This window comes from Populus trichocarpa, chromosome 17, assembly GCF_000002775.5.
Source record: "Populus trichocarpa isolate Nisqually-1 chromosome 17, P.trichocarpa_v4.1, whole genome shotgun sequence".
Lineage (NCBI taxonomy): Eukaryota > Viridiplantae > Streptophyta > Magnoliopsida > Malpighiales > Salicaceae > Populus > Populus trichocarpa.
In genome coordinates this window covers 11,985,028-12,012,376 of record NC_037301.2, presented here as the reverse complement: position 1 = coordinate 12,012,376, position 27,349 = coordinate 11,985,028, and the positions used below count along the sequence as shown (strand labels likewise).

Here is a 27,349-nt window from a genome sequence, read left to right as displayed (position 1 = left end):
AATTAATTTTTTTTTAAAATATTTAAATAAAAAACAAACCGGATAGAAGAAATTCAAAGCTTTTAAAGAAGGAAAGAAAAGCTTAAAAGTTTAATTTGAAATCATTTAATAAAAAAAGAATTATTTAATATTTAATTTGCATACAAGATATGAAAAGACATAATGACAAGAGCAGCGGAATCGGATGAAGGTGACTGGCAACGTCAGTTCTTTTTCAGACATAATTGCTAGGAGAAAAAAGAATGTACTGTGGACGGTGACCCTCTCTTTAGAGTTGTTAATTTAGACCACATTTGGTATAATGTGTGTTGATTTTATTTTAAAGTGTTTGTTTTTAGAAATATATTTGAAATAGTATATTTTTTAATTTATTTTTGAGATTAATATTTCAAAATAATATATAAAAAAAATTAAAATAAAAAATTTATTTTTAAAAAATATTTTTAAAACCCAAGAACAAACTGATTCTTAAAAGCTATAATGCAAATGGACACATCAATTTTATTTTATTTATTTATTTATTTTTGGTATGATTGGTCTCCATATTTAATCTACCAATTTGAAAATGAAAACTGAATCTCAGGATATATTTTTAAAAAAATTATAAAGACCTAAAACAAGAAAAAAAAAACATAAATGCATAAATAAAAAACAAAAATTCAGTTTCCACTTTCATGGCTATTACTTAGTTTATTGCTAGAATCAAACCTACCGAAATGGATCCAAAAGCTTCATACACAGAGAGAGGGTTCCAATGGTAAAAGAAAAAAGAGATATTATTAAGTAAATCAAGAGTTGTCCTCTTCTCTCTCACATCAAGATCCCTACTCAAACACCCTGTTTCCAGGGTGCAAATTCATTTTATTGATGCTATGTTGGGGGGAGGGGTAGTTCTGATTAGGAAATTTTTAAACAGCTACTTGTGACTTCAGCTAAAAAAAAAACAACCTGTGGTAACTTCCTTTCTCTATTGCTGTGCTTGCTACTCAGATTCAGAGTCTGACAGCGGCATCTGGTAAGCACCTTTTGGTTCACTATCAGTTATGGAAGGAGGTTGATCTTTCTTTGCTGCATGTTTTGCTCTTTCTCTCCGCCTCGCTCTAGTTTCATCCTAGAGACATACACATCAAGAATTTTCTCAAAGTGCTTTAGACAGATAGACTGGACACTAGAATCAAAGGGTAAGATACAAAGGTGAAGTACAAGCAAACAGCAATAACATATGCATCACATAGAGTTGAAGCAACTAAATGGATAGTTGAAAGGATAAATCAAGAATAAGACGGAATTACAACAATGAAAACAGTTCGAGTTCTATTTGGAAATAAGATTCAAAGGATTAACAATTATACGAAGAATGAATATTGTTTGCAACTTGCGAGCATTAACAAACATACTTTCACCCGTGCTAGCAAAAATCGCATATTCTATGGCATGATACAAACAAAAAAGATTTATTTCATTTCATCCTCTTTCTCATTGTGCATAGTTAAGTCATCCATATCTAAACAATGTAGGGTAAATTGGTGCATGTCACAAATGGATAGGCAATAATATACAATAATGTTTTATAAATGGGTCACCTACAATATAATGGTATATAAATGGTCATGTTATAGTAGCAAAATTATAAGGTTTAGATGGGGTTTCTTACCGAATAACCCCCCTTACCATTTGCAATATTAAGGTTGTGCCTATGTAAATTTTTTCAATTTTTCATAAAAATTATCTAAGAAATAGAAGCATAAACTAATTGGAAAATATGTTGTTAGAAAAATGTGTTTTTTTTAATTCTTTTAGAAAGTTGAAAAACAACAAAATGGTTGTTTTTAAAATTCTCTATTATATAAAAAAACACCTTGTTTGGTTCACCTAATATTTTATGATCATTCCTTTTAATATTTTCAATTTAAGCCAAACAAGGCCCTTGTTTTCAAATTTGGAAGATTTGTATTTAGTGAATATGTTTCCTTAATCTTCCATGAAAAAAAAATCATTTTAGTGTATATAAGAAAACTAGAGATGGAAATAAAACACAATTTTCTAAAAGTAAACACAGCCTGAGATTTTCTATCAATAGTTGCACTCATGTATCCAATTTGACCAAACATCGACTTGACAAAGTAGACCTTTCTTGACTAGGTTGACTATCATAATTTCAACCAATTAGTCCAGCTTTGACAATCTTTGACTATGTTTGACCATTAGGCTAAAACTACTTAACCCCCCCTGCACCACTCTGCCACCGCAATCCACAACCCCCTTCACTGCCTCTTCCATCTCCACCAGCACCACCACAAATACCATTACCAAAGATTAAAGTTGATTGTAAATGGTGTAGGTAGCACAATAGTGTTGGTTGAGGAGGTGGTGGTGCAAAGAAGATTTATAAAATACTCAAACTATAATTACATGAGAAAGAATTAGTGGCACCACTTCATAACACAATCTTTCCAAGGTACAACCACAATGTGTTGAGAAGTGGGTGATGTCACTGGTTACTCAAGTAGTTACAAACTCAAGTATTGCAAAATGTATTGATGGAGGCAGTGACAATGGAAGAAAAAATGGAAGTCACAGTGGAGGAGGTAAGTGCTGGTGATTTGGTGGTTATGCTATAGGTGATTGTAGTAGTATGATAATGTGGTGGTGGCATTGTGGTAGGAGGTTGAGGGGCAGTGGTGGTATTTTGGTGGATCATAATTCTTAAGGTAGGAGTGTTGATAGTCGGGCAAGTGATTGAAATGTTAGTAATAATGGTAGTGGTAAATGTTCGGTGGTGGCAGTAGTTAAATGAAAAATTGATTAAAGCAAGCTGGTAAATATTTAACAAAACTTCAATGAACAGGGTCAGGGTGGTCAACTAAGTTTAAATTTTGGTCAAAGGGACAATCATAAACAACTTTTATACAACTTGCATGGCACATGCTTCATAATTGTATCAATTAGTTTTTTTTAAATGACATCTTTTAAGTAAAAAAATAATAGAGCAATTCAATTCAATGAAAATAAAATAAAATCAATACTAATTTGATAACAATAAAAAGTCATCATACCTTCTGTGGCTAGGGAGATTGAAATGTTACATCCTCAACATAGGAATATATAAAAAGGTTTCTTTGAATTGGATTATTTAACGTCCTCTCTAACTTTAATAAAACGTTCATTTAATCGATATTCTGCTACTTTAACAATAATTATCTTCAGCGAAGCCTTTTTTTTTTTTTTTTGATTAACGTGGGTGTCCGGGCCAGTTTGTGCGCATCTCGACTAATCCCACGGGTCCTGAAGTTAACAACCATGTAAGCCTCTAGTGGCCATCATATTAGCAACCACAGGACTCGAACTTGAAACCACAGGGAGAGCAAACCCCTTAATCCTAAGCTCTTATCACTAGGCCACCTACTAGATGGTTTTCAGCAAAGCCATTTTCAGTTTTACAACAGTGGATTACTCAAGTTTCACGAGTTTCTAATGTTATGAAAGGTTTTTCTATTTATCAACACTTTTTTTTCTTGTTTCTATACTAAGAAGACATACTTCTTATCTTCACAAAAATACCCTCTTCCCAATTTTTCAATATTTTTCTGTTCTCTACATGTGCAAAATAATTAATCTATGAATCTATGAAAAAATCCAACCAATAAAAAAAGAGTATCTTGTACTTTTATCATGATTTATAGGATAAACCAGCATATTATGGTTGCTTAGTAATCAAATAGACCGATTGTTTCCTCCTTCCATCAAATTCAAATTATCATTTCATAACTTTAAGCCTTTTAAGTAAAACCATATAAATGAATTGAACAAGCAAAAAAATAATTGCAAAAAAGAAATAGAGAATAATATCATCCAAACCATAAAATTCTTAAAAAAACAAACAAACTAAATAAAAAGAGGACTACAGCTATTAATCACAACATTCTCTAACCAATAACCAATGATATTTAATTTGAGACACAAGTTGCTTCAAAATGAGATGCACTCGTGGGGTGGGGTGCGTCATCATGTGCAAAATTAATTTTTGTAAGACTCACGAAATCAGTTTTGGGTGGTGTCTTTTCTTTCTCTTAAACTAGAATCATTGCACATAAAAGGACAACACAACAAATAGAACAGGATAGTATCTAGATCAATTATTTAATTGTAGTTTTACTTTAGACTTATATAATGAATTGTTTATCTTAGGTGAAACAAACTTTTAAAGGTGACAAAATTATTGGTACTTTTTAATAAAAATTCATATATCTATAAAGGAGTAACCTGACATTATATATTGTAACATGCAGTCAATAGTATTATTTTTCTCAATTATTTATCTTTTAATTCATCTTAGGGTTGAAAAGAGTGGAGATCAAAAGCTAGTCTAATAGAGTAATAATCCATGTTAGATTTTTGGGTGAAGTGAGCTGTTTTAAGTTTCTATGAACACTTTTAACAAATCTTTAAGCTGTTTGAATTATTGCATACAAGTATTATATGTGAAATAAACATGTCAAGATAAAAAAAAGAGAGTAACATTGAAGTGAAAATACCAATCCATATAGAATATTTAGGCTGGGAACTTTCACCCCAACTTCCATATCTTTTATTAGCATTTTATAAAGCATATGCATGCAGGAGCAAAAACTAGATACTTATGCTTTGCCCATATAATACCAACTATTGTGGAGTAAGTAATACGAAAATCGAGATATCAGCAATAAGGTCATTGTAGTCTATTAAAGTTTTTAAGGGATTTGTGTTTTTTATATGAAATTATGGATTATTGTAATGTTAGGTTGATTGGTGAGTGATGACAATGAAAAGGAATATTAACGAGCGGAGCTAGGGACATAGGTACCATTTAAAAAATGAACGGGACCAAAGAGGTGAGACGTTAAGAGTAACCTTACCCATCTTGGACCCACCCATATCTAACCATTCATGCACCTACTTGCAATTGCATATGTCATGGAAAACATGTACACACACAAGCTGACTAGCATTCACATGCAGACACTTCTAGTGTCATCACTTACCTTCGCATTTGACTGGCTTAGCTGACTTGCTTGAGTAGGATGAGTGGATTGGCTCCTAATCAACCATATGGTACCAAACGACATCAAGGCTCCCAAAAGTAATATTGGGCCGATTCTTGGATCCCCTAGATAATCGTAAATTCTGCTAATATTGTTGTAGATCCTCTGCTTGATTCCTATGCTTTTGGAAAAGATGCTTTGGGCACCTCTTGACCAGATAGGCTCTGAATCCTCAGGAACAAGAGCAGGAGTTTTTGATCTCTGCATTGCAAATGGATAAATGTGTGAGCAATTGAATTGAATGTTTTAAAGAGAAGCATCTATTAATGTTCCAAAAGAACGTTTTCACATCCAAATATCACCACTAAACCATGTAGAGGCTTCATGAAACATTGGTTGCACATATTTAATAATAAGGCAAGGGGTCAACTCACACCCCTTCGTGAAGTGCTCGATCCCAATGTAGGATCAAGCTAAAGTTAAAAGGGGTCTGCTTTCTGTACAGTGCCAGATTAACTTTACCAGCAAAAGTTGAAATGCACTAGTCTATTCCATACCATTATACCACTGTATATTACACTAGACATGCAATTTACAGCTACACTTCATAATAGAGATCCCTGCTTTGAAGTGAATGTCACAAATAAGGCTGGTTTACAGCGCTGGCCAAGGACAAAAATTATGTGGCTTACATAGAAGGGCAGATTCCTGGTGTCACCATCCCTGATTATTTCAGACATCCATAGCATGATCTGTACCAAAATAAATAAATAAAACACGGAGAAAAAAATGGAAAAGGTGAGTCTACGCAATAATTGCCTGCCATTTGAAACCTTCCCCAATAAAATAGACAGAAATGATTAAATATATGATAAAAAAACCCAAGCCCCTTCTGGAGCCACGGTAAAAGACTTCATATACTCATCAAATCTAAAAAGAATATGGAGACTTTATCATTATGTGACTAGAAGATTATTCCAGGGGCACACGTTCACAGGATACTACTAGATATCTTTCCTATAACTTTGCGTTATCCTTTTCTTGTTCTCTATTGTCTTGTTTTCACCAATAATCAATACCCACAAGTGCAATTGCAGAAGTGGATTTCAGGAATATAAAATATTGGACCAAACCAAGGGATGGTGTGAACACTAACATAATAAGAATTGTTTTCATTCTGAGGTGGAACTCAAGGCTGATTTCTTCATTTCCAAGAAAATTGATGCAAGTTTACAAAGAAACTTGTGACGTAACAATTTAAAAGGATTTTTAAAAGTTGAAGATAGATAAGTGGTGGGGGATCAGAGAGGATTATAGGGAAAGAAATTGAAAAGAGGAATGGTACAACACCAAAATTTTATTTGGGGTTTAATAGATACAATATAATATTTTGATGCTCTTTTTGAATATAAATTCTTTACAAGGATATTTTTTACCTTAAAAAAAAAAAAAAAGCCACATCATTACATGTGTCTTAGCATGTCTAAAAGGTTTACCTGACTCACCGTCGACACAATTTGAATGCAAAGGACCAAATTAGAAACACGTGCAAAGAACTCTTGGAGCAAAGACATGGTCTTAAATTCTAAACTGAGGGTTTTTGCAAAGATCAAAAGATTGAACTAAAGAAGTAATGAAAGTAGCCAACAAACCCTTAGAGAAGTGCTATACCTGTGAAATTTCATCTGAGCCATTGTATCTGGCAACAAGTTGTGATGCAGGATCCACGTCCTCATCTTCAAATACATTAAATATTTTCTTTGGCTTTGTATTAACCTTGATATCATCCTCAGAAGCATTCCTTTTATAGCGCACAATAAATAACTTAGGTACATCAATCAAATCCCTCCTTGGTCCACACGTATCATAGCTGGTTTCTGAATGAAGGTAGTAGGAACAATATTTCTGGATGAAAATCAGAACTGTTAGTGACTTTGAGCCCAAGAATAATGAAAATATTCATTTGTTGTTTGAGTAGTAAGCGACTATCAATATTTATACAATTCTGTGAATCTTTGATCAACAATATATGTAAATGATATGGAGGGTAAGATTATTTTTATAGGGAAGAATAATTTCCATGAGAGGACAGCTAGATTATTTTTATAGGGCAGAATAATTTCTATAAAAGGGCTTGAGCCAGTTGTACAACATCTATATTTGAACATTGCATCTCCAAAGATAAAACAAAGAATACATCATTACATGTCTAAACACCACAATAAGGAGCCATAACTTGTCAGTTGACCTAACTTGCACACGAAAATGTAGTCTCTTTCCCTTTTTCATGAAAAAGGTCATAAGTCATATCGGGGTGTTGTTCTCATGGATGATGGGAAAGTAGTAGATTAGGTTTTTCTTAAGCTGCATAGCATGGTCTGGGAGAGACATAGAAGCCTTGAACTGGTCACGACAAGACTCCACCCATGACTTTTCCCACCTCATAATAAGTCTTAATACTATAACAACATACGTAAATGGAGGTATCTATACAGGTCCAAGGAACATAAATTTGAGGTAAAAAATTTCTCAGTAGATAAGCTAACAGATAATTCTACTTTTCCTTTAAAACGTTATTGTCAATTTCTTCATTGCTGTATATAAAATCCCCACCTAATAACATATACACTGTGGCCCAGATGGGCTGCAAGTAAATAGGGCAGAATTATCACAGAAAATATTCCATAGGATCTAGGTATTAAAATCACAAGATTTAATGACTAATGCATTTGCTTTAAGAAAAAATTATCTACACAGAACTGCTTTCATTTGCTACCACTTTGTGTCTGCGTTCAGCTGAACTAAGTGCAAAATCAACAGCATATTTGGAAAAAGAAGATTATGTAACAGAACTCACTTCTTGGGCTTCCCCGTCAAGCCAAGTAAAAGTCAATCGTTTGCCTTTAAATGCACCAGTCAATGCTAATGGTTGCTCTTTATCAGCTTCACTCGATTCACTATCTATTGATAATCGTTCTTGTATCCTGCGCATAATCTATGAACTTATTTTATTCACTTAATTTCCAGAAAAAACTGGCAGCATTTCCAATGAAGGAAATATTTTTCATATTAGACAAAAAATGAGTATTTGAAACAAAGCAATATAAAAAGCACATTTTATTATTCTTTTTGCTCCCTCACCCAACCCATTGAGATAAAAAAATCCAAATATTGCAAAACTAGTTCTTAATTAATTGTGTCTGCTCTTCAATTTAAAAATAAATACATTACAGAGCTGAAAAAGAAAAGAGGTCACGGACTTAGGATTGATTCAAAATGTTATAAAATATTTAAAAATATAAACAAAATTGGAGACAAATAGAAGAATAGATATGAAAATCCATAACAGATATCATCTGAATTGTAGGATGGCAGTTAAAAGCTTTACAATCCTTTTCTAGCTACATTGATTTTTAGTCCTACTTCCAGTTGATTAAAAGAATAATGTGTAGAATAAGTTTTCAGAAAACAATTACAGCTTGAACACAAAAAAGTTAAAAAATGCTTACTTCACGCAACTTGTTAAGTTCTGGGCCCAGCCTTCCTGCTAGAATAACACAATACCATGATATGGTATCATTTCCAGCACGAGAATGGCCTCGGGCATCACAGCCAAGTTCCATTGATGTTGCACTTCTTAGTTGAGGAAGTTCTGAAATTGCACATGAAAATCACTTTAACTTCTCTGAATATAAAACATTGCTTCAATACCAAGTTGTGTTTAAATAGCATTACTGATATTATATGAGAGTTTCAACATCTCACGGCAAGCTTGAAATTATGCAAAATTATAATGTTGCTTCTTCTTCCCTTCAAGACTCAAGATAACTTGAACAATGAAGATATCAAGTATGTAAATTGCATTATCAAATTACTTTATCAATACGTCTAGGATTTTAACAAGCCCAAATTTCCACTGGAAAGGAAAAACAATACTCTTGGGAGAACTACAACAATGACAAATTTCAGTTTTATCTCCATTCTAAAATGCATATGAGATCAAAGTACGACTCCACTACTGCATCCATTCACTTAGTTCTCCACTGTCCCCAACATCACTTGACATTCTCACTGGCAAGGAAGTTTGATGTTGCCCAAGTATTGCCTAATCCTCCAGCTCTCTTTATTTCTGTTTCATTACTTGCATGTCACGCTATCTCCTCTCATGCATATACTTATAAGAGAACCTTGCATCTACAATTTTAATTATTAGTTTTCAGGGCTTGATGAGTTTAAGCAGGCGAGTGCATCTCAAAGAGACTATAAGTCATATCATCATAGTTATAAGCTCATAAATTTGACAATTTTTCAACCTTTACTTGTGAACAGAGCAGTCATGTCAATTTCATACTTAATAATGGAAACAAAAACCAATCATATAGAACATGATGATTTCCCCAGCAAGGAATACATAGAAAATATTACAATTTGAAAACCAAAAATATTTTCTAATGTGAGAAGAAAAACGTTGGCAATTAGAGAAAATCAATGAGCCAACAAATTATTTAAAATTTTTATAAAATCCAATGGTAATGTTAGCGATGACAACTCATTGACTCAAAACACCAATGGTTTATTTTGAAAGTCTAAAACAACTAGTAATAAAAAAATAATGAAAAATACCTTGTTGTTTATTTTTTTCGACAAGATCTAAAAACTCTGAATTATTGACCATTCCTGCAACACAATATACAATGTTAAGTTAGCTGAAAGAAGCATAGAAACCACATCGCAAAGTTCTATAGGAATCAAAACCAAGTTTGAAAATCAAAGAAAGACATACCATGGACAACAACAGGTTTCACCCCCGAGTCTTTCACAAAAACAATAGCAGGGGCAGATTCCACCTCAAATCTGTTACCCATGAATATGAATCCATCAATGTGCATGTTATGCCAGAAATTAGTGGACAATATAGTGTTTTTCCAGGTTAAACAATCATAGATGCACAGGTGGTATTTGTTAAAAGAAAGTATTAGTTCAATTTGCAAAAGGCTATGCAAGTTACTGAAATTGAATGCACAATTGCAGGCTCCATGGCCAAACAAATAACAGGGCAGTGTTTGGGAAAGAAGTAGTCCACATACGCATTCCACCATACAGAGAAATCCTCCTCCCGCCATAACACAAATGCAAAAGAGGTATAAGCCCAATAACTTTTAGCAGTCTGGCGTACAAATGGAGTAGCACGCGCTCCTGTTTTTGAGAAGAAAATGACCTTAACCTAAAATTCACAAGCACAAAACTATCAGTACGATTACAAAGTTATCATCAAAGCTATACACACATCAAAGAATGGTTATTAAAATTACAAATCAAACTCAAAGTTACTAACATATAGCCATAGAATTGGTTTCTATTTTTATCCTTTTTCTGTTTCCTTTTCTTTTCCCTCTTTTGCTATAAAAATTTGGGATGGAGGGGCTAGATGCACACCTTCACCAAAGCCAGGTGTTCAAAGGAACCAAGACCAAGGTTACCTCACATCACATGAGTGATTGAGTGTGTGTTTGGCAAAGCTCAGTCAAGCAATGAGAAAGAATGATGCTCGTTGTCATCAAAGCATTGAACTGCATATGCATATGCATATGCATTTGTTATTTGATATATAGTGTATCACTCCAATTATGTAGATACCATCAACGAGACAAATATCCTAACAATAAAATGTTATTTATGCATGCCAAAATGTGCATTTTTTTTTACAGACTTGAAGACCGTCAAGTGGAATTAAAAGCAAGCACCGAATAACAGAGAAGATTCTAGATTCTAAACCTGTGGAAAAAAATGTGATGGATTCAAGAGACTAAAAACTTCTGACTCCACAACAACACTGCACCTCTTTTTATAAGTACCAAAAATCTCTCTAATCTATTGCAGTATGATAAAACCCATGTTGGTGGTGTTGATAATTGAGCCAAATAGTTGAAGTCTCTTGTGTTCATATGACTAGGAGTTAATTCCATGATGTTTACTTCTCTAAAAAGATCAAAATCTCAGAAAAATTACATCCCTACATAATTCATACTAAGATTTAATTCATACTATGTTAACTTAATTTTTTTGACAATTCCTACATAGTTCATACTCACTTTGACTGCACAAAGTTGGTCCTCGGTCGATAGAGAAAAAAGCTTGCATCATGACAATGAAATTAATAAAATAACATGTAGAAGCATAATAATAGCACAAAGAAATATCCAACAAAAAATATGACATCAATTTCGATTATTAATATGACACAGAAAAAGATACTCCAAAAGGTAAAATGTTATAAACGAGAATCCAATTCAGATATCACACTAGTGTGCAAAACCTAATTTCCAGGTTTCTAAATCTACTTGAGATCTGATTTCACAGTTCATTGCTTGCATATTGAGTTCAGCTCAGTAGAGTCAATTCAATAGTACTTCATATTATCAACAAAAAACATTAAAAAATCAACAAGCCAAACTTCACATAAATGAGTTTCTAGCATGAACTAACATGACTATCATATAGGCATCATCAAATTCAGTGATGACATACAGTTGACTCATTCCAAGATACAAAATTTATCAAGAACTTAGAAGTAAGGAGAATGTACAAACATGGAGATAATCATATATTTCATCCCTTTACTCTTTGATATTTCATAGTGAGGACCATCTATATTTTTTCTATTAAGACCATCTGTCCATATCCGTTATTAAAAGTGTTATTTTTCCATTAGGAGAATGTACAAACATGGAGATAATCATATATTTCATCCGTTTACTCTTGATATTTCTTAGTGTGGACCATCTATATTTTTTCTATTAAGACCATCTGTCCATATCCGTTATTAAAAGTGTTATTTTTCCATTAAGACGTGTTATTAAAAGTGTAATCTTTCCTCAATTAATATTATCCTATTAGAAAAGGTAATGTATAAAAAATTTCACAAGCTAGTAGCCGCCCTTAAACCTCATCAAAAACCATCAAAATCATTGTTCTCTGATTTAAAAGGTCCAAAAAAGCAATCATTCAAAATATTCAAAGTCTCAAGAATATACACCCATTCTTTTCCTCTTCAACAAGAACCTAAAACCAGCGGACAAGGCTGCAATATCTGAATTAAGCAATAATTTATTGTGTCAATACTGTGTGAGAGGTTGTTGTGCATGATCAAAGGCTTTTGGGTGGTTGAAGAAATTGGTGGTTATGAAGGATAGAGTTCAATGTGATGAGAGAGATTGTGAGGCTAGGGTAATGACAAGAGAGATAGAAGGCCAACTGCTGAAAGAGGGTGGTCGCTGTGGTGAAGAAAGAGAGGAAGGATGATAACTAGAGGAAAGTAATTTGAGAGAGAGGTTTTTTTATTATTATTATCGCGGGGGGGTTATTCATAATTTTGGTTCTTTATGATGTCTTCATTTAATTTTATAAAAATATTTTTTTTGTGAACTTTTTATTTAATTCCCTTTAATTTAGTCTTAATTTTATCATGTAACAACAAAAGTAAGACATGTAAACATCATTATTAACAGCAGTTGATGAAGGAACCACATTGTTAATGGATTTCTTTAGAATATAGAATTAGCAACATAAATTAGCCAAACAACATGAGCAAGGCCTGAGTTAAAAAATATAGAATTAGCAACATAAATTATCATGACAGGCAAGCACGTAAAAAATCACTTCAAGCTTCTTCCTCCATGACAATCTATCATAGAAGCAGCAGATATTGAGAGATTAATAAATCCTCTGATAAGTTCAAAAACAAAAATATTTCTCGAAAATGTGAAGTCCAAATTACAGACAAGTTTTATCACAATTTCTCAAGAAATGACTAGTTAACTCATTAATTTCAACACAAACTTGACCACCAATCAAAGTTGAAGAGAAGAATCATATAAAATCAAGATGATAACATTGTAAATAATAGATTGAATGATAAAATTAACTTGAAAAATAATTTACCTTGTGGGGACCACTTTTTGCCAGAAAATTTTGTCCCTGTATTATAATGAAGTTTCATATCATTCAAGCAGTAAAGAGACTAGGAGACAAAAGAAAGATAATATATATGAAACAAGAAAGGAAACATAGTAATGCCTTTTACTTGCATAGAATATAATGATAAAGAGTGATTTCAGCATTATGTATCAATATGGTTAGTAACAATGAAAAATAATTAAGCAACTCAAAAAATCCAGCAGGTTGTCTAAAAGAACTATGCAGAAAGAGCTAGAAGACATATGGTGACAGATAGCTTGTGCAACACATGACCCACAAATTTACTTGAGAATGCAATGTTGTGGTCCATTTTGATGACTTTTTCTTCACACAGGTTCTCTCATGTTACAACATGGTGCTTTGACTCATGAAAAAAACTTTCTTCAGTCGAAATAATAGAAAGCAGGAAAAACAAATTTGTCATTAAAAATGATTATGATAAGCGAGTGCCTTGAATTACCAGTGATTCCTTTGAATAGTATAAAATGCGAGGTAAACCCAGCACTTTTGTTGCAAACCAATCAATGACTGCATCAGTGGAGAGATCACCCTCAAACCTAGCACGAAAACCAACTTTAGTACTATGCTATTGTCAAGTCAGTTAAATATTACTTGGAGCTGTATAACACCTTAAGAGATTTTGATATTGCTGGTATCAAATGAAATGCAGAGTCTTAAAGGTTCTAAAATTGACTCCAAAATTTAAAATTTCTCTCCCTTCACTGAACCATCTTTTTTAATTGCTTTTCCTTGCTTTGCAGTGTGATTTTTTTTATATTTTCTCACTTTATAATTCAATCTCTAATTTTCAACCTACCTAACAAGACAAGCTGATGCTTTGCAGCCAGATGGAAAAGCAACAAGCGAAGGAAGTCCTGTAAGCATTTCCATCAAATTAAAAATAAGAAACAAGTTATGCTGAAGCTAAAGCTATTCAGCAAAAGTACATGCAATTTGAGAGGCACACATCAAATCAAGAATAAGATATTGCCAATATATAAATAAAATACTCTGCATAAATGCAAATAATAAAGGTGTCTTGGCATAAAGGATCCAATGAGTTCAGAGATGCAAGAATAAAAAATTTCTGGCATCAAATATTGACTTAATTCATTTAATTCTTCTGACTAGTATTTTAACGACCAATCTAAGTACTACTCCCTCCATCCCACAATGGGCATACTCTGCTTTTTGTTCCATCCAAAAGATGTGTCCATTATCAAAAAGTCAAATATTAATTCCCCTATTTCTTCCCTCACTTATCTGTTAGGACAAATCTGGAAATAAAAAAAAAATGATTGGCACAAAACTTATTAGCTATTCTTGGTCAAACAGGACATCTTTCGTGGAAGGGAGAGAATAAAAGACAAGTCTAGCACGGAAGGTAGTAACAAGGTTGCTCTCCAACTCAGCAAGATGCTAAGCATCAACCTATTACAGAAGCATGAGAAATTCACAACATAATCACCTTCAAGGAAGCTTTTGGCATGGAACAAACAATGTCAACATATGACATAGACAGGGAAGGAGCAGAATTTATACAAAAAAGATTGCTAATTTACTATTATGCCCCTAAAATCAAATGCCAGGTTCCTGTCACTAAAATTTCAGCTGTAGAAGCAAATGACCTGTACTCATTTTCTGTCTGCCAATCCAATCCATCTGTATATCAAAGAATAAACTAGCATTTCTAATCATTTTACATTGCATCCATTGAATTGTTCTTCTTTTTTTTGGTTCATTGTTTTACATTTGTTCAATTAAAGGAGTAGAATAATGACTAAAAGTAACACTCACCATTCCGAAAGAAAAATTTTCCAGTTGGCTTTCTCTCAGCAAGAGATATTGCAAGTTGAAGCTCACCAAGTTCCAAAATACCAACACCGGCAACACCATCCAACAGACCAGCTGAATGTCAAAGCAGATAGAAAAATGAAATAGCAAATGGTGAATCATACTAAAATTGATCTCTTAAAAAAAACATTCAAAATAGATAAGAGATGGATCATTAGGAAAAAGTAAAAAGCAACATAAGTCTTTTAAGATAATGATTGCAATGAAAGTCAACATGGAATTAGATTTTAAAAAAAAAACTTATAAGTTGTCTTAAACTTATGAGATACCTCGAACCTAGTTTCTTTATCTATTTATAACCATCTAAAACTTTTAAAAATAACCCAACACGATGATGAAGAATCAAATTTTCACTATATTTATTCCTTTTTCTACTTCTTCTTCCAAGTACAAGATAATGCCAAGGGGTTGATGGTTTTTTTCTACCAATTGGCACCCTCCCCTCACCACCACATGGGGATGGTCTACAAGGTTCATAACTACTACTACAAGAGGTTTACCTAGCCAACATTTAGATGCGGCTCTACCTAAACTTTTCTAGTTCACTTGTCTGAATATTGCTGAGCAGTTTTTGCTTCGATTAGACACTCAAGTCCACAAACTTTAAACTTCAAAAGAAGTGATGATATCCTGTTTACAATGTATTAGAAGGGATGCACACTGTGATATATGACAAATTTTAGACTTTTTATCAAGAGGCCAAGAAGTATAAAGCTTATCTTAGTTGCATGGAGGAAACTAGGTCTAAATGGTTTTATCATGGCCTTCTAAACAAATATTTAAGATACCACCACATGAGTTAGTGTTTCATTTGGATTCCATGAATGAGAGACATAGAATTGGATTCCATGAATGAGAGGCATATGAATAACTAATTTATCCATATTATTGAGCTGTTCGATTATTGATAATGAGAAAAAAAATCAGAATGACAAGACCAGAACTGGAATAAAACTTCAGAAGAGGTAAATCAAGAATCCAGACAGCTAAGGTTACAAGTCTAGATGAGAGTTCAGGAAGGGAGATAAGAAAGGTTCTAACTTCTAAGTACAAACGATAAATCAGAAATGTAAGACATAAAATTCAGCAGGTTATCAACAAACATAAATCTTTTTGAAGAAACACATAAATAAATGAGCATAATAAGAGATACAATTACACAAAATGACCGATCAACCCAGATTTTAACTAAAACTTTGATAATTTAGCAAATGAAACACATACTGATATCGATCCACGAAGAAAAGAATTGAGCACATTTCTTGCTCCCAAGTGAATATACCTGAATTGAAATTTCCACGCACAATATTGTTAACAATAACTTGGCAAGAATTGATATTAATTAAAATCTAAACCACCTACAAAGGACATGTGGAAGAATCATCTCTCTCTCTCTCTCCCCCCATCAATCTTCTTCTTCTTCTTCTTTTATTGTTCCAATTAATTTTATTTATATTTCAGCCATACTTCTGTTTGTGTTGCTTTCCTCTTTCCACACTACATCAAGAATCAAGTAGAAATCTTTTTTTTTTAATGAGAAAATAAGTGTAAATAAAAAAAATAATCCAAATACTATGTGTTGCTAGTTTCCTGTCTTCAAAAGCTAGAAAAGTAATAATACTTGAAAATGATACACATTTTAGAAAATCAATTCCACTTACAAGTTACAGAACAAGGTATCAATTTGACATCAATATCATCCCATAGCATGGAAAAACTAATCTGCAGAAATAGTATATTAAAATGCTCTAGAAATCAAGCATACCAGAACCAGCCATGGTTTAGAACTATCAAACATAGGTGCAAACTCTTGAGATGTAAACTCATTAAATGTGTGAAATCCAAGATCTGAAGGAAAGACAAGATTATTCATTCATCAGCCAAGAGTCAAAATCATACACATAGAAACAATCTAGTTACAATAGAAAACAAAACCGAGAAGAAAAGTTTTTACAAAGTGAATTGAAGGTCTGATAACAAAAAGTAGTAGCATATTGACTAACCAAAAGTAGTAGCTTCTAGTAATGGAAGATCTATGCCTGAAATGCTTTCCCCAGCATGTTGCAAGTTAATCTTGTCCATAATATGCTGCAGCCAGGAAAATCTAGTCACTTACGAAAAAACTCATGATCTAGATCAGACAAAGTAGTTGGAGGAATATAGGGGAAAAAAAACTGGACATAGTAATCGATGGTGCAAGAGTTAACTACTCACAGCTTGCTCATCAATGCCAAATATGTCATAGTCCCTTTTCCATAAAGGATTCGTCAGCAGCTCATAAGCATATTGGATCTGAAATAACCACATATTAGAAAACGATTCACCAAAAAACATAACAATAACCCATCACATACCAGTAATAAAGTTGCAGAATCAGCATATCAGACAAGAAGAAGAGATATAATTGCTAGAGTTGTAGTAACCTGATTGAGCTTTTGTCATCTAAAAAGGCATGCAGAAAGAGATCTTATACATTATGTCATTTTTATTATCAGTCTGTAGCCATCTAGTGGAGAAATCTTGGAAAAACTTGATTTTCAATAGGCTCGTTGCTTCTCAAAGCTTAACATGTACCAAAGAACACTTTCCAGTTTATTAATTATATGAATTACATCTGAAGCAGTGTACTGAAACTCACATGAGAATGAGTACTTCTAAACAGTTTGAAAACTTCTGCAAAGTGCATCTCAAAACTTGCGATCACAATTTCCATAATTGTTTTCCCATATTTTCACTCCTCACATTTAAAAACTTGTTCCTCGCTGCTTCAAACACTAATCATGGGGAACCAGCCTTTCAAGGATGGTAATACTAACACCTCAACTCAACTTTACCTCTAGATACCATCCAACCCACTTGGCAAGTAGAATGATACAGTACTTCATAATTAAAACTTGAAAGGAAAAAAAAACAAGAAATTAGATTACCTTTATAAAATCACTAGTGGCAGGAATTCCCGCTTCTGAATTCCTGAAATTAATTACGATTGATGCTAATTAAATTAAAAATTAATTAAACAAATAATTCATAGAATTGAAAGAATTAATACCATTTAGAAGACAACTTGTCGTATGCTTCTTTCACTTCTTCAACAGAACTATACCGCTTTATCCCCAAAACTACGTTCGTTTACAAAAGAAACAATCAGAAATGCAATTGATAGTATACAGATACAAGGAGGACACAAGTAAATCAATACCGTCGTAATGAGAGGCAGGGAAGGATCGAGGAAGGACGACGAGCTGGTAGAAGACGGAAAGGGAAAATAGGAAGAGAGGGACGCTGTAGGCTTTGATCTTCGATGCCATTGACGACATCGCCGCTTCTGATGGCAGGGTGCTTCGCCGAACTGCAAACCGTTAAAGAAGTGAAAAATGGGAAGTGACAGCTAGAAAAAAGAATATACAGTATAGAATTTTTATATTTGAATATGAACGACGTAGTTGTGATTTTAAAAAATTCGAGTATGAGTGGGCCTTATAGTATGTAATTCTTTGACTTGATGGGCCTTTGAAAATTAATATTGGGCAAACAAGCCCAAACTTACAAAGCCATAACACACGGCCCAAACTACCATCCAGTGGCAAGAACCACTGCCAGTCCAAAAGCAATCAACCCACCTCACTCGAAGCTTTTATAGGCTCAGTTGGGTGGTCAAGGACTATGATGTTGATGCCACAAGCCCAAATTGTGAGCCACCATTTGCATGGCATTTTGGTCAAGTAAAATTAACACGCATTCGTTCTCTGTCTCGTGCTTTTCTCGTCCGATATTTTTTTTTTATCATGGCTTGCGCCTGCCCCCATGCACACATACCTCCATGCCTGGTTTTTGTGCAATAATAAGCTCCTTTCGAGGATTGAACATCTATTACATGAAGGGAAAAACGAAAGGAGAAAAGTCCTGCTTTTGGTTAGCTAATTAATGGTTATCTGTTGAATAATCCAAGATTTTAATACTAGTAGTATATATATAGGGCTAAATTTCCATGAAATAATTAACTAGCTTCCATAACTATAGCTTATTTCCAATGCCAAGCTAACTACATATATACAAATAGCAAATGCACTAAGCCTACATATTATTGCCAAAGTGGTCTCAAGAATACCTTAACCCATGCTTAGTGCTTCTCCAATTCACCATTAATGATCCAGCTAGCTAATACTCAGCTTGCCAATTTCAAGATATGTTACAGGACTGACCTACCTTGCAAATGATGGTCAGATAATTAGAGTTCATTTGGGTGCGACAATGATTGGTTTTCAAAGTATTTTTTATTCGATATTCATCAAAATATTGTATTTTTTACATCAACACAGTAAAACGACCTGAAAATATAAAAAAAATTTAAATAAAGAAAAAAATAAAAATAAAATTTCTTTAAAAATGCATTTAAAATACAAAAATAAAATAAAATGCTAACCCTTAATCCACCATGGACAATAAAATATGATCAAGTTATCTCAATTCAATGAACCTTACAACTTGGAAATATCACAGGACATACATGACCTTTGAATAAATCAAGACGGACAAGATCATAGTTGCAAATGGGGTTAAACAGAGAAGCTCACTAGATAAAAAAAGCAGCCCCTAATTCGAATTTATCGAGTCCAAAACATGATCATAAGCAACTAAATCCAGTGAACCGTACAGTACATTTGGAGATGTCCGGATCGTACTCTCTGAATTAACCAAGACAAAGATACGATAATTCATTAATTAAATGTTGATTAAGTAGTTGATTCAGGTAATTGTAAAACAACAAGTGCTAGCTAGACCAGAAGCTTCGACCTAGTGAGATGAGAAGAACAATAAATAAAAATCAAAGTTGTCTACTAGATAAAAGGCAAGGACCATGTCTCTCACCAGATTTTCACGTGTAAGCATGTCTTCGATGCACACTACAAGTTTGTGATCTTACTTACAATTTTATGCAAAAACAAAACTATTGCAAACAACAACTGGGACAAAAACCTGGTCCATTGTTCTGATAATGGTGTTAGAATCCAAGATTAGTTTAGTAGAGCATTGTCTCCTAGTTATCTACCTCATTTTCGGCATGGAAATTTTGTTCAAAGAGGCCACACCGCCACAGGGACCTACGTACGCAACATCCATGGGATAAGGTTATGATATTTTATTTTCTAGGGTTTGGCCAGCTATAATATTCCCATTAATTGGCTATTATATGATTATGTTCTTTGGTGGGTCATATTAGCATAGAAATTATCAAGTATAGTAGCTTGATACTGGTCAGCGGGGAAAAAAAGAAAATCAAGCACAGTAGTGACAGGCCACTTACTCAAAATTTGCTCGCCAGTTACTGAGAAAAGAAACTTTTCAAAAGCATGCACTAGCTAGTTTAATTGGTAATCGATTTATTTGACCATATGATGGAGGCCTAAAACCCAACTTAGACATAAAGTGAATCTAGGGAAGAGGAAATCTCTGTATTATATGATTAAAGATTCGATAAAATGTTTTTTAAAAAAAGTTCTATAGTCCTCAACGATCCTAGGATCTTCATTCTAATGGTATGCTATGCAGGTGGGCTACTCATGTTATTATATATGGGTTTACGGGTGTGTTTGAGCTGTGATAACAGTTGTTTTTTAAAGTATTTTTATATAAAAATATATTAAAATAATATATATTTTTTATTTTTTAATAATAATAAATCATTCTTGTTATTTACTGTCTAGCTAAGTGTATCTTATTTGCAGAAACAATTCTTCTTTGAGTTGACTCGAGAGTCTCTTTCTTCTCTTGACGAAGAATATGTGTTTATATATATATATATATATATATATATATATATATATATATATATATATTATTTTCCTGTGCCATGTTGTTTGTTATTGTCAACAGATATATTTATAATGATGAAAAGTTACAACCTTCGGCGGCGAAGAGTCATAATCTTTGACGGTAAAGACTAAAGAGTTATGATGTAACTTTAACTTTTCATCCTTATCTCTTACATTACCTTATTAATATAAATAATATTAATATAAAATCATGGGTGATCCAAATTCAATTTTCTTTCTTCCCTATGAAAAATTCTTTGATTAGTATAGATTGTATTAACATAATTATTAAACACAACTAAGAAATTAACTTGATTTAAAAATGAAATCATGAGTTGACTCGAGTTAATAATTATTATTTTTTAAATCAATTAAGATTTTAACTAGGTTAATCAAGTTAAACCAAATCAATTTTAATTGATTTTTTTTTTACATTCAACCCAAATTAAGTTTAATGAACTTTTTTTACATTTAACTTTAATTGATTTTTTTTTACATTCAATCCAAATTAACTTAAATTAACTTTTTTTGACATTCAATAATTTTCAATAAAGGACGGGTCAATCTGATTCTAAGTCAATTGAACATACTAGGCTTAATAACACTAATTAAAACAAGCTAGGTGGACTCATGGGATAGAAAGTTATAGTTTTTATATCAATATAGTTCAAAATATAGTGGACCTCCTAATGGATTATTAGAAAAGAGATTGTCAGCAACTAATAAATGGGATTGGCGTAGCTATCAGCCATCTGGCTCAGTTCTTTATTCCTTCTAAAGCTTGGAGTTTACAGCAATGGATTGTAGATTCCTCAAGATTGATGGAGTGATGGGGACCAGGTACAGAACCCATTAGAATAAACCTTCCTGCAAAGCGATACGGGAGGAGCACGAGGCAAGCACATGTGGGATTATGCTTTGTTTTACTAATTTAATCAGGAGTTAATTCTGTGCTGGGTTTTAAGAAGTCACGTTCCAAGGCAATTTTTTTTGAGTTTTGAGCATTCTTGACGACATAGCCAGCTTGCAAACCCTAAATTGTCCCCTTTTTTATTCATTGTTGATGAGCTAAACTATACTTACTGGGAACATCCACTGAAAAATGGAACTATATAGAGTTGAACACTTCAATTATTTATTAATATTCAAATGTATACCAAAATTAGCAATATATACGACTGGAGGTTGATTTACCTAGTAATATCATATATGTAATTTGACTGTTTTGTTTATTTATACTAAATCAGGAAAAACTAGCAGTATGGGAAATAATTTGTGAGCCCCATTAATTTTTCCTTATTTTATTGTCTTTTTTGAATTTCTATATAAAAACCAATATTACTTATTTTTTATTTAATTCTAATTGCATAAAAATAGTTTTAAAAAGTATAAACTTTAATTTTTCCTATGCTTAATCTTTGAGATTTTTAATCGTTAAAATTAATTAAAAAATTGATCAAATTTAATTTCTATTAAATTTTCAAAACATATAGGGGTGTGCTCCTTTCTCTCTCTTTATATACAGAAGATATTCACTCATATACAAATAATGTAAATCATCCTATAAACAAACAAATGTTTTGATTTATATTGAATTAATTTTTTTAATATTTTCTGATGATTTTAATATGTTAATATTAAAAAATTAAAACAAAATTATTTTAATATATTTACAAATAAAAATCACTTTTAAAAAACACTATACATCAAATTTTTGTGTCAAAATATTACATGCCGTGCCGAAATGATGGTCTTATAAACAATAATATCAGGCGTTAGGCCATATGCAACATGCATTCAAAGTGCAGACAATGGATAACATCATAGTTTCTTCCCCATATTGTAAAATATTGTTCAAGAAAACACGCATGGAATGCAGCATCCCAAGTATCAAAAAGACTTTGGTTCAATTTTTACTTCTTTTTTTTATCGATAAGGAATCAAAATTGCCGACCAATTGTCTAGGTTGTTGATAACTCACATAAATGTTGGTGCAGGGAATGATGTGGCAGGAAGAGAGAGGAATCAAAGTTCGGTCGTGTGTGGGGGCCTAGTTGCATGTTCTTGGGAGTTTTGGACCCCGCTTCACTCTCTTTATAAGGTGCTCCTTAGCTCTTCCTTGCCATCACTCACTAGACAGTAGACACTACAAGCATCACTACTAGTTCTCGAGTGCTTTCTTCTTCTTTCTTGAAAAAACAAAATGAAGATGATGAGCGGCGAAACCATGGGAGAGTCCAAGAAGAAGATTTCATGCAGAAGGCTTGGAGGATACCTTAGACAACAGAAAGGAAGGCTCTACATTATTAGGAGATGTGTAGTCATGCTTGTCTGCTGGCATGACTAAGCCAAAGATCGATCAATTATGGAGCTTGGCACCATCACTGGGAATTTGAAGAGCTATCAACCAAATCATCCACCATTGCTAGCTGTGAACTTGGAACCAAGCTCCCCAGTCTTTTATTTTTATCTTTCAAAATGTATATAGAAAATAGAAAAGGCTACCTAGATATTAATTAGTTGATTAATTTTGCTACATATCCCACCACTTGGACTTGTTGTGTACAAGGAAATGTTTCATACCAAATGATCTGATCTCAATTCTCTAGGAAAACAAGTTTTGCAGTCTCTATATGTATAAGAAATTATCTTTTTTCACAGGTTATTTTCTCAGTACTATTATCCCTGGAGCATCTCTTTAGCTACTTCTACAAATATCTCTAAAGCACTTACTGGGTTATAATTAGAATATTTCTTGCATCATTGAGCGATGAGATAGCCCAGTATCTCTCGTTTTCTACTCATCCTTGCCTCAATAGATGCACATGATTTATAGATAAACTGCTAATCAAGCATAATTAGTGATCAGATAAACAACAGATATGTTTAGTTCTTAATTAGGCATGGTAGCTTGAAGTAAAGCAGATTGAAGAAAGTGTAACAAGGGGAGATATTCTCCGAAGAAAGGCGATTGAGAATTCCACACTTGTGATGATTTTCGTTGTCTATTTCGTAGGATCCATTCGATGTAGTCTTGTCAACTCAGAGAAGTGCATGAGCATAGCTTCAAAGTATTGGCTGTCACATGTGGATTGTACCAATCGATAGTACAGTTTTATTCATTTGAATGGTGTAAAAGAGAAAAGGAAAGAAAAAAGCATTTATAGCTCAAGTGCGAAGCACTTGTTTTCTTTTCTACTTTGCCCTTGAATGTTCTGTTCAAAACAGTGAAGGCAATGGAGCTATTGAATTTAAGTATTACCATGTAGATCAATAGTGTCTAGTACAAGAAAGGCACAGTGACTCATCAGAAAAAAACACCGCATCCTAGCTTTGAACAGTGCATAATAATTCATTGCTAATTATGATATGGCCATCACGTCACAAATCAAATAGGTTAATTTACATAATGATGAACTGGACATTCTATTTTCAGGTTAATTTACATAATGATGAACTGGGCATTTTATTTTCTTTATTTTTATTCGAAAATACACTTTGCTCACAAATTATACTTTAGTTTTTGGAGAAATTAGGAATCTAAGCAAGCCCACAATCACAAAAAAAATCAATCAAAGAATCTAAATATTGAATGAACTTAAGGGTGTCCAAGGATAGTAGCTTGGCCTGTAACTTGAACAACTGCTTAGTTTATAAATGCTATACCAAATTATTCTTAATGTTTAAAAATAGCTCCTGATTTCACATGGATTTATAAATTATTCAAATTCCTAGTCATTTGATCTGCGGTACAGGCCATCACGCACTGATAACAAATAACCTAAGGTTCAGTTTCTGAGGTTAAAAACGCAACCATTGATCTAGGTGGCTCGTTGGTTACCGAAACAGTCCCAACACAAAGCAGTGAGCAGTGAAAAACTAATGGCTAAAATTCGGCAAACCTCAATAAGTGTCTCACTCTCACCAGACTTTCATAGAGTAATAATATCTCAGTCTCAGACCCGTCAACACGTGCAAAGAGTGCTTGTGCTGATGGTAGAATGGTCAGATTCTAACAGTGATGCTTACTGCTTGCTTTGGTCCCAAGTCGTGCAAAAAAGCAGGCAAAGCAGGCAGAGTATGCAGAAATGGACAGAGCAGAAAACATGCGTGAAAGGTTGAAAGCATGACAATACTCTTTCTACTTCGGTGGGTCAAATGTGAGCAGAAATTGGTGTAGGGATCACCATTTTCTGCAACTAACGACTAATAACTCTCCACCTCTACCTGAAATTTTATCAATTCTCTTTAACCTACAGGGTTTAAAATAGAAAATGTCAAAATCATGTAAACCATTATCAATAATAAGACAACACCAACTGAGCGAGAGGCTTTCTAGTCTTCCTACTGAAACATAGCACTGTCACTACTATTAAGAAATTGAAACATAGCACGAATTAGAGAAGGAATTAGCTACTTGACCCTCGCTAAATACTACAAAGCAAAGTAGAAGATCTTTTACATTGCAATATATATATATATTGTTATTGTATTTTCTAGCAATAAAAAAATATTATTTATAACCTTCAAATTTAATGCATATATTAAACATGGTAAAAACAAATAGGTGCACAGGTTCTTTTTAGAGTTATTTGTTTACAAAAATATATGTGTCTAAGACAATATTCTATAATTATTTAAAACACAAGTTTCAATAAAAAAATTCCTCACTAATTTTGAGGCGACTTAATTAAAAACCATAAGAATAATACAAAAATTACACGTTACTGAGAGGAACTCTATGGAAATATCATTAGACTGACCCAACAAATCAATCTTGAAATCTCCTAACCCAACTCTTTGTTTAACTCGTGTTTGTAATTAAACCCTGGGGGGTTGACTTAAAGTGACAAAGACGATGAGTGAAAACCCGGTTTGATTTAAAAAAAGTTTAAAATAAATTTTTTTTTTAATTTTGAGATGAAGACACCTTATATCAACCATGCCAAATCCAAAATTTAGCTCATGGACAAGATTGAATTTAATAATTTTATTTTTAAAATTTTTTTATTTAACAATATTCCAAAACAATAGGCCCCCGCAAAAAGGCAACCAAATGAATTTTTTTTTTAAAAGTGATCATGATGTGCTTTAAAAAAAGAACGTTTGTTAATATTATTAAAAGATTACTTTAATCTTATTTGTAAACAAAGTTAAAATTGAATGATATTTAATAAAAAATATCTAAAATTTATTTTTAATTTATTTAAAAATTTAACAAAATAATATATTCAATATATTTTTTAATGAATTTTTAAGAAATTAAAGTTTAATTTAAAGAAAAACAAAAAAAAGCTAGGCACCTAGGGGAGTGAGCTTGTCAGGCTAGGCTTGCACGTATAAGCCTTTATATTTTTTAAAACTGGTAGATGATGAATTATCCACTCATTTTAAAAAAAAAAAAAACAGATGACGCGTCGTTTTCTAACCTAGTTTTTTTTTTATCACCAGAAAGGTGATTAGAAAAACAAGCTAGGGTTGAGACTCAAAACCAATTTTTACCTAAAGACACTCTTGTAACCTTAATACATTAGTTTCTCTATTATAAAAAAAACACTAATTTCTCAACTCAAAAACACAAAATTAAAACGAAAACTAGAAAACCTCTCTCAACCTTAATCTATCTTTTTCACAGCATGGAAGACAAAAAAACAAATACATCAATGATACTCTCATTATCAAGAGAAACACTACTTTGACACTAAAATTAGCTTTTTTATAACAAAATGTCATCAACAAACATTTTCTCTTTCATTTATCATTTTTTAACGTCTCTCCTCTCTTAAACTTAGGGATTGATATGTAAAAAAAATAAATTCTGGACAAAAGTATATAATTGTCAAACTAAAAAGATCAAAAAAGAAATTGTAAAAAATATAAAGCATTTTTTTAGGAAAGGCATTGACAACATAGTAATTTTAGAATAGAGTTGCATGTTTCTTTTATTGTGAAATTTGATTCCCAAAACTTTTGATTTTTTTAATTAATAAAATCATATCTTATCTTGTCAAATCAAACATTAATTTAATACCAAAATTATTTTTTGACACTTAAACAACTCTAAGCTTGTTATAAAAAATTTTAAGTAAAAATCTTATTTAATTTAATTTTAAATAATAAAATTGAAAAATAAAATTAATAACTGAAGTATAATAAACTCGAAGAAAAAAAATTGCATTGCATTGTTCCAGTTAACAATACAATTTAAGGGAGTCCTAAGTGATTTTGCCATGAGATTTAGTTTTAATGAAACATATAGATGTGTAACTTCACTTTAATTATATATATAAAAAAGTATATATTGAGTAGATATCTTATATAATGTACGTATAATCAGCCCTAAAATGCCTTGATTATTAAAACAAATTAAGAAATTGTACGACATCCATGCATTTACAAATTACAAATCTTAATTAATTCTTCCATTTCTCATGACATAAAGTTTTGCTAGAGAGTATTATGAGTTCTAGTCAACCACGCTGTCCCCGAAGATCCACCGTCTCATGATCAAATCTTAAGAGCAGTGGGCCTCCTCTATCAGCTGGCCCCATAATCATGTACGCATGCATGCCGAGTCTTCCCCATCATGGAGACAAGAAGAGACTGTCGTTGTTTTCCTCTTGGAGCTGTAAGTACATTTAACATGAAAGTTTTAGGCAAATGAAAGGGGTGTCCATGGCCATG

General features: G+C 32.6%; 2 protein-coding genes across 2 annotated transcripts; one reads left to right on the top strand and one right to left on the bottom strand.

The window, feature by feature from the left end:
- Window positions 1–755: 755 nt before the first annotated feature.
- Window positions 756–18,258, bottom strand: LOC18107401 (uncharacterized). The gene is made up of 20 exons (XM_006373396.3): window positions 18,052–18,258; window positions 17,902–17,971; window positions 17,780–17,822; window positions 17,067–17,144; window positions 16,856–16,940; window positions 16,618–16,700; window positions 16,077–16,134; window positions 14,796–14,906; window positions 13,816–13,873; window positions 13,459–13,555; window positions 12,963–12,998; window positions 10,109–10,245; window positions 9,805–9,875; window positions 9,645–9,698; window positions 8,531–8,673; window positions 7,879–8,016; window positions 6,693–6,926; window positions 5,714–5,773; window positions 5,022–5,282; window positions 756–1,111 (listed from the first exon to the last, which is right to left on the bottom strand). Exons 1-20 carry the CDS (start codon window positions 18,167–18,169, stop codon window positions 983–985), a joined length of 2,064 nt encoding a protein of 687 aa, XP_006373458.2. The 5' UTR covers window positions 18,170–18,258; the 3' UTR covers window positions 756–982.
- Window positions 18,259–22,778: 4,520 nt separating this feature from the next.
- On the top strand, window positions 22,779–23,325 carry LOC112324645 (small polypeptide DEVIL 3). Its single transcript, XM_024588441.2, has one exon. It carries the CDS (start codon window positions 22,869–22,871, stop codon window positions 23,010–23,012), a length of 144 nt encoding a protein of 47 aa, XP_024444209.1. The 5' UTR covers window positions 22,779–22,868; the 3' UTR covers window positions 23,013–23,325.
- Window positions 23,326–27,349: the final 4,024 nt, after the last annotated feature.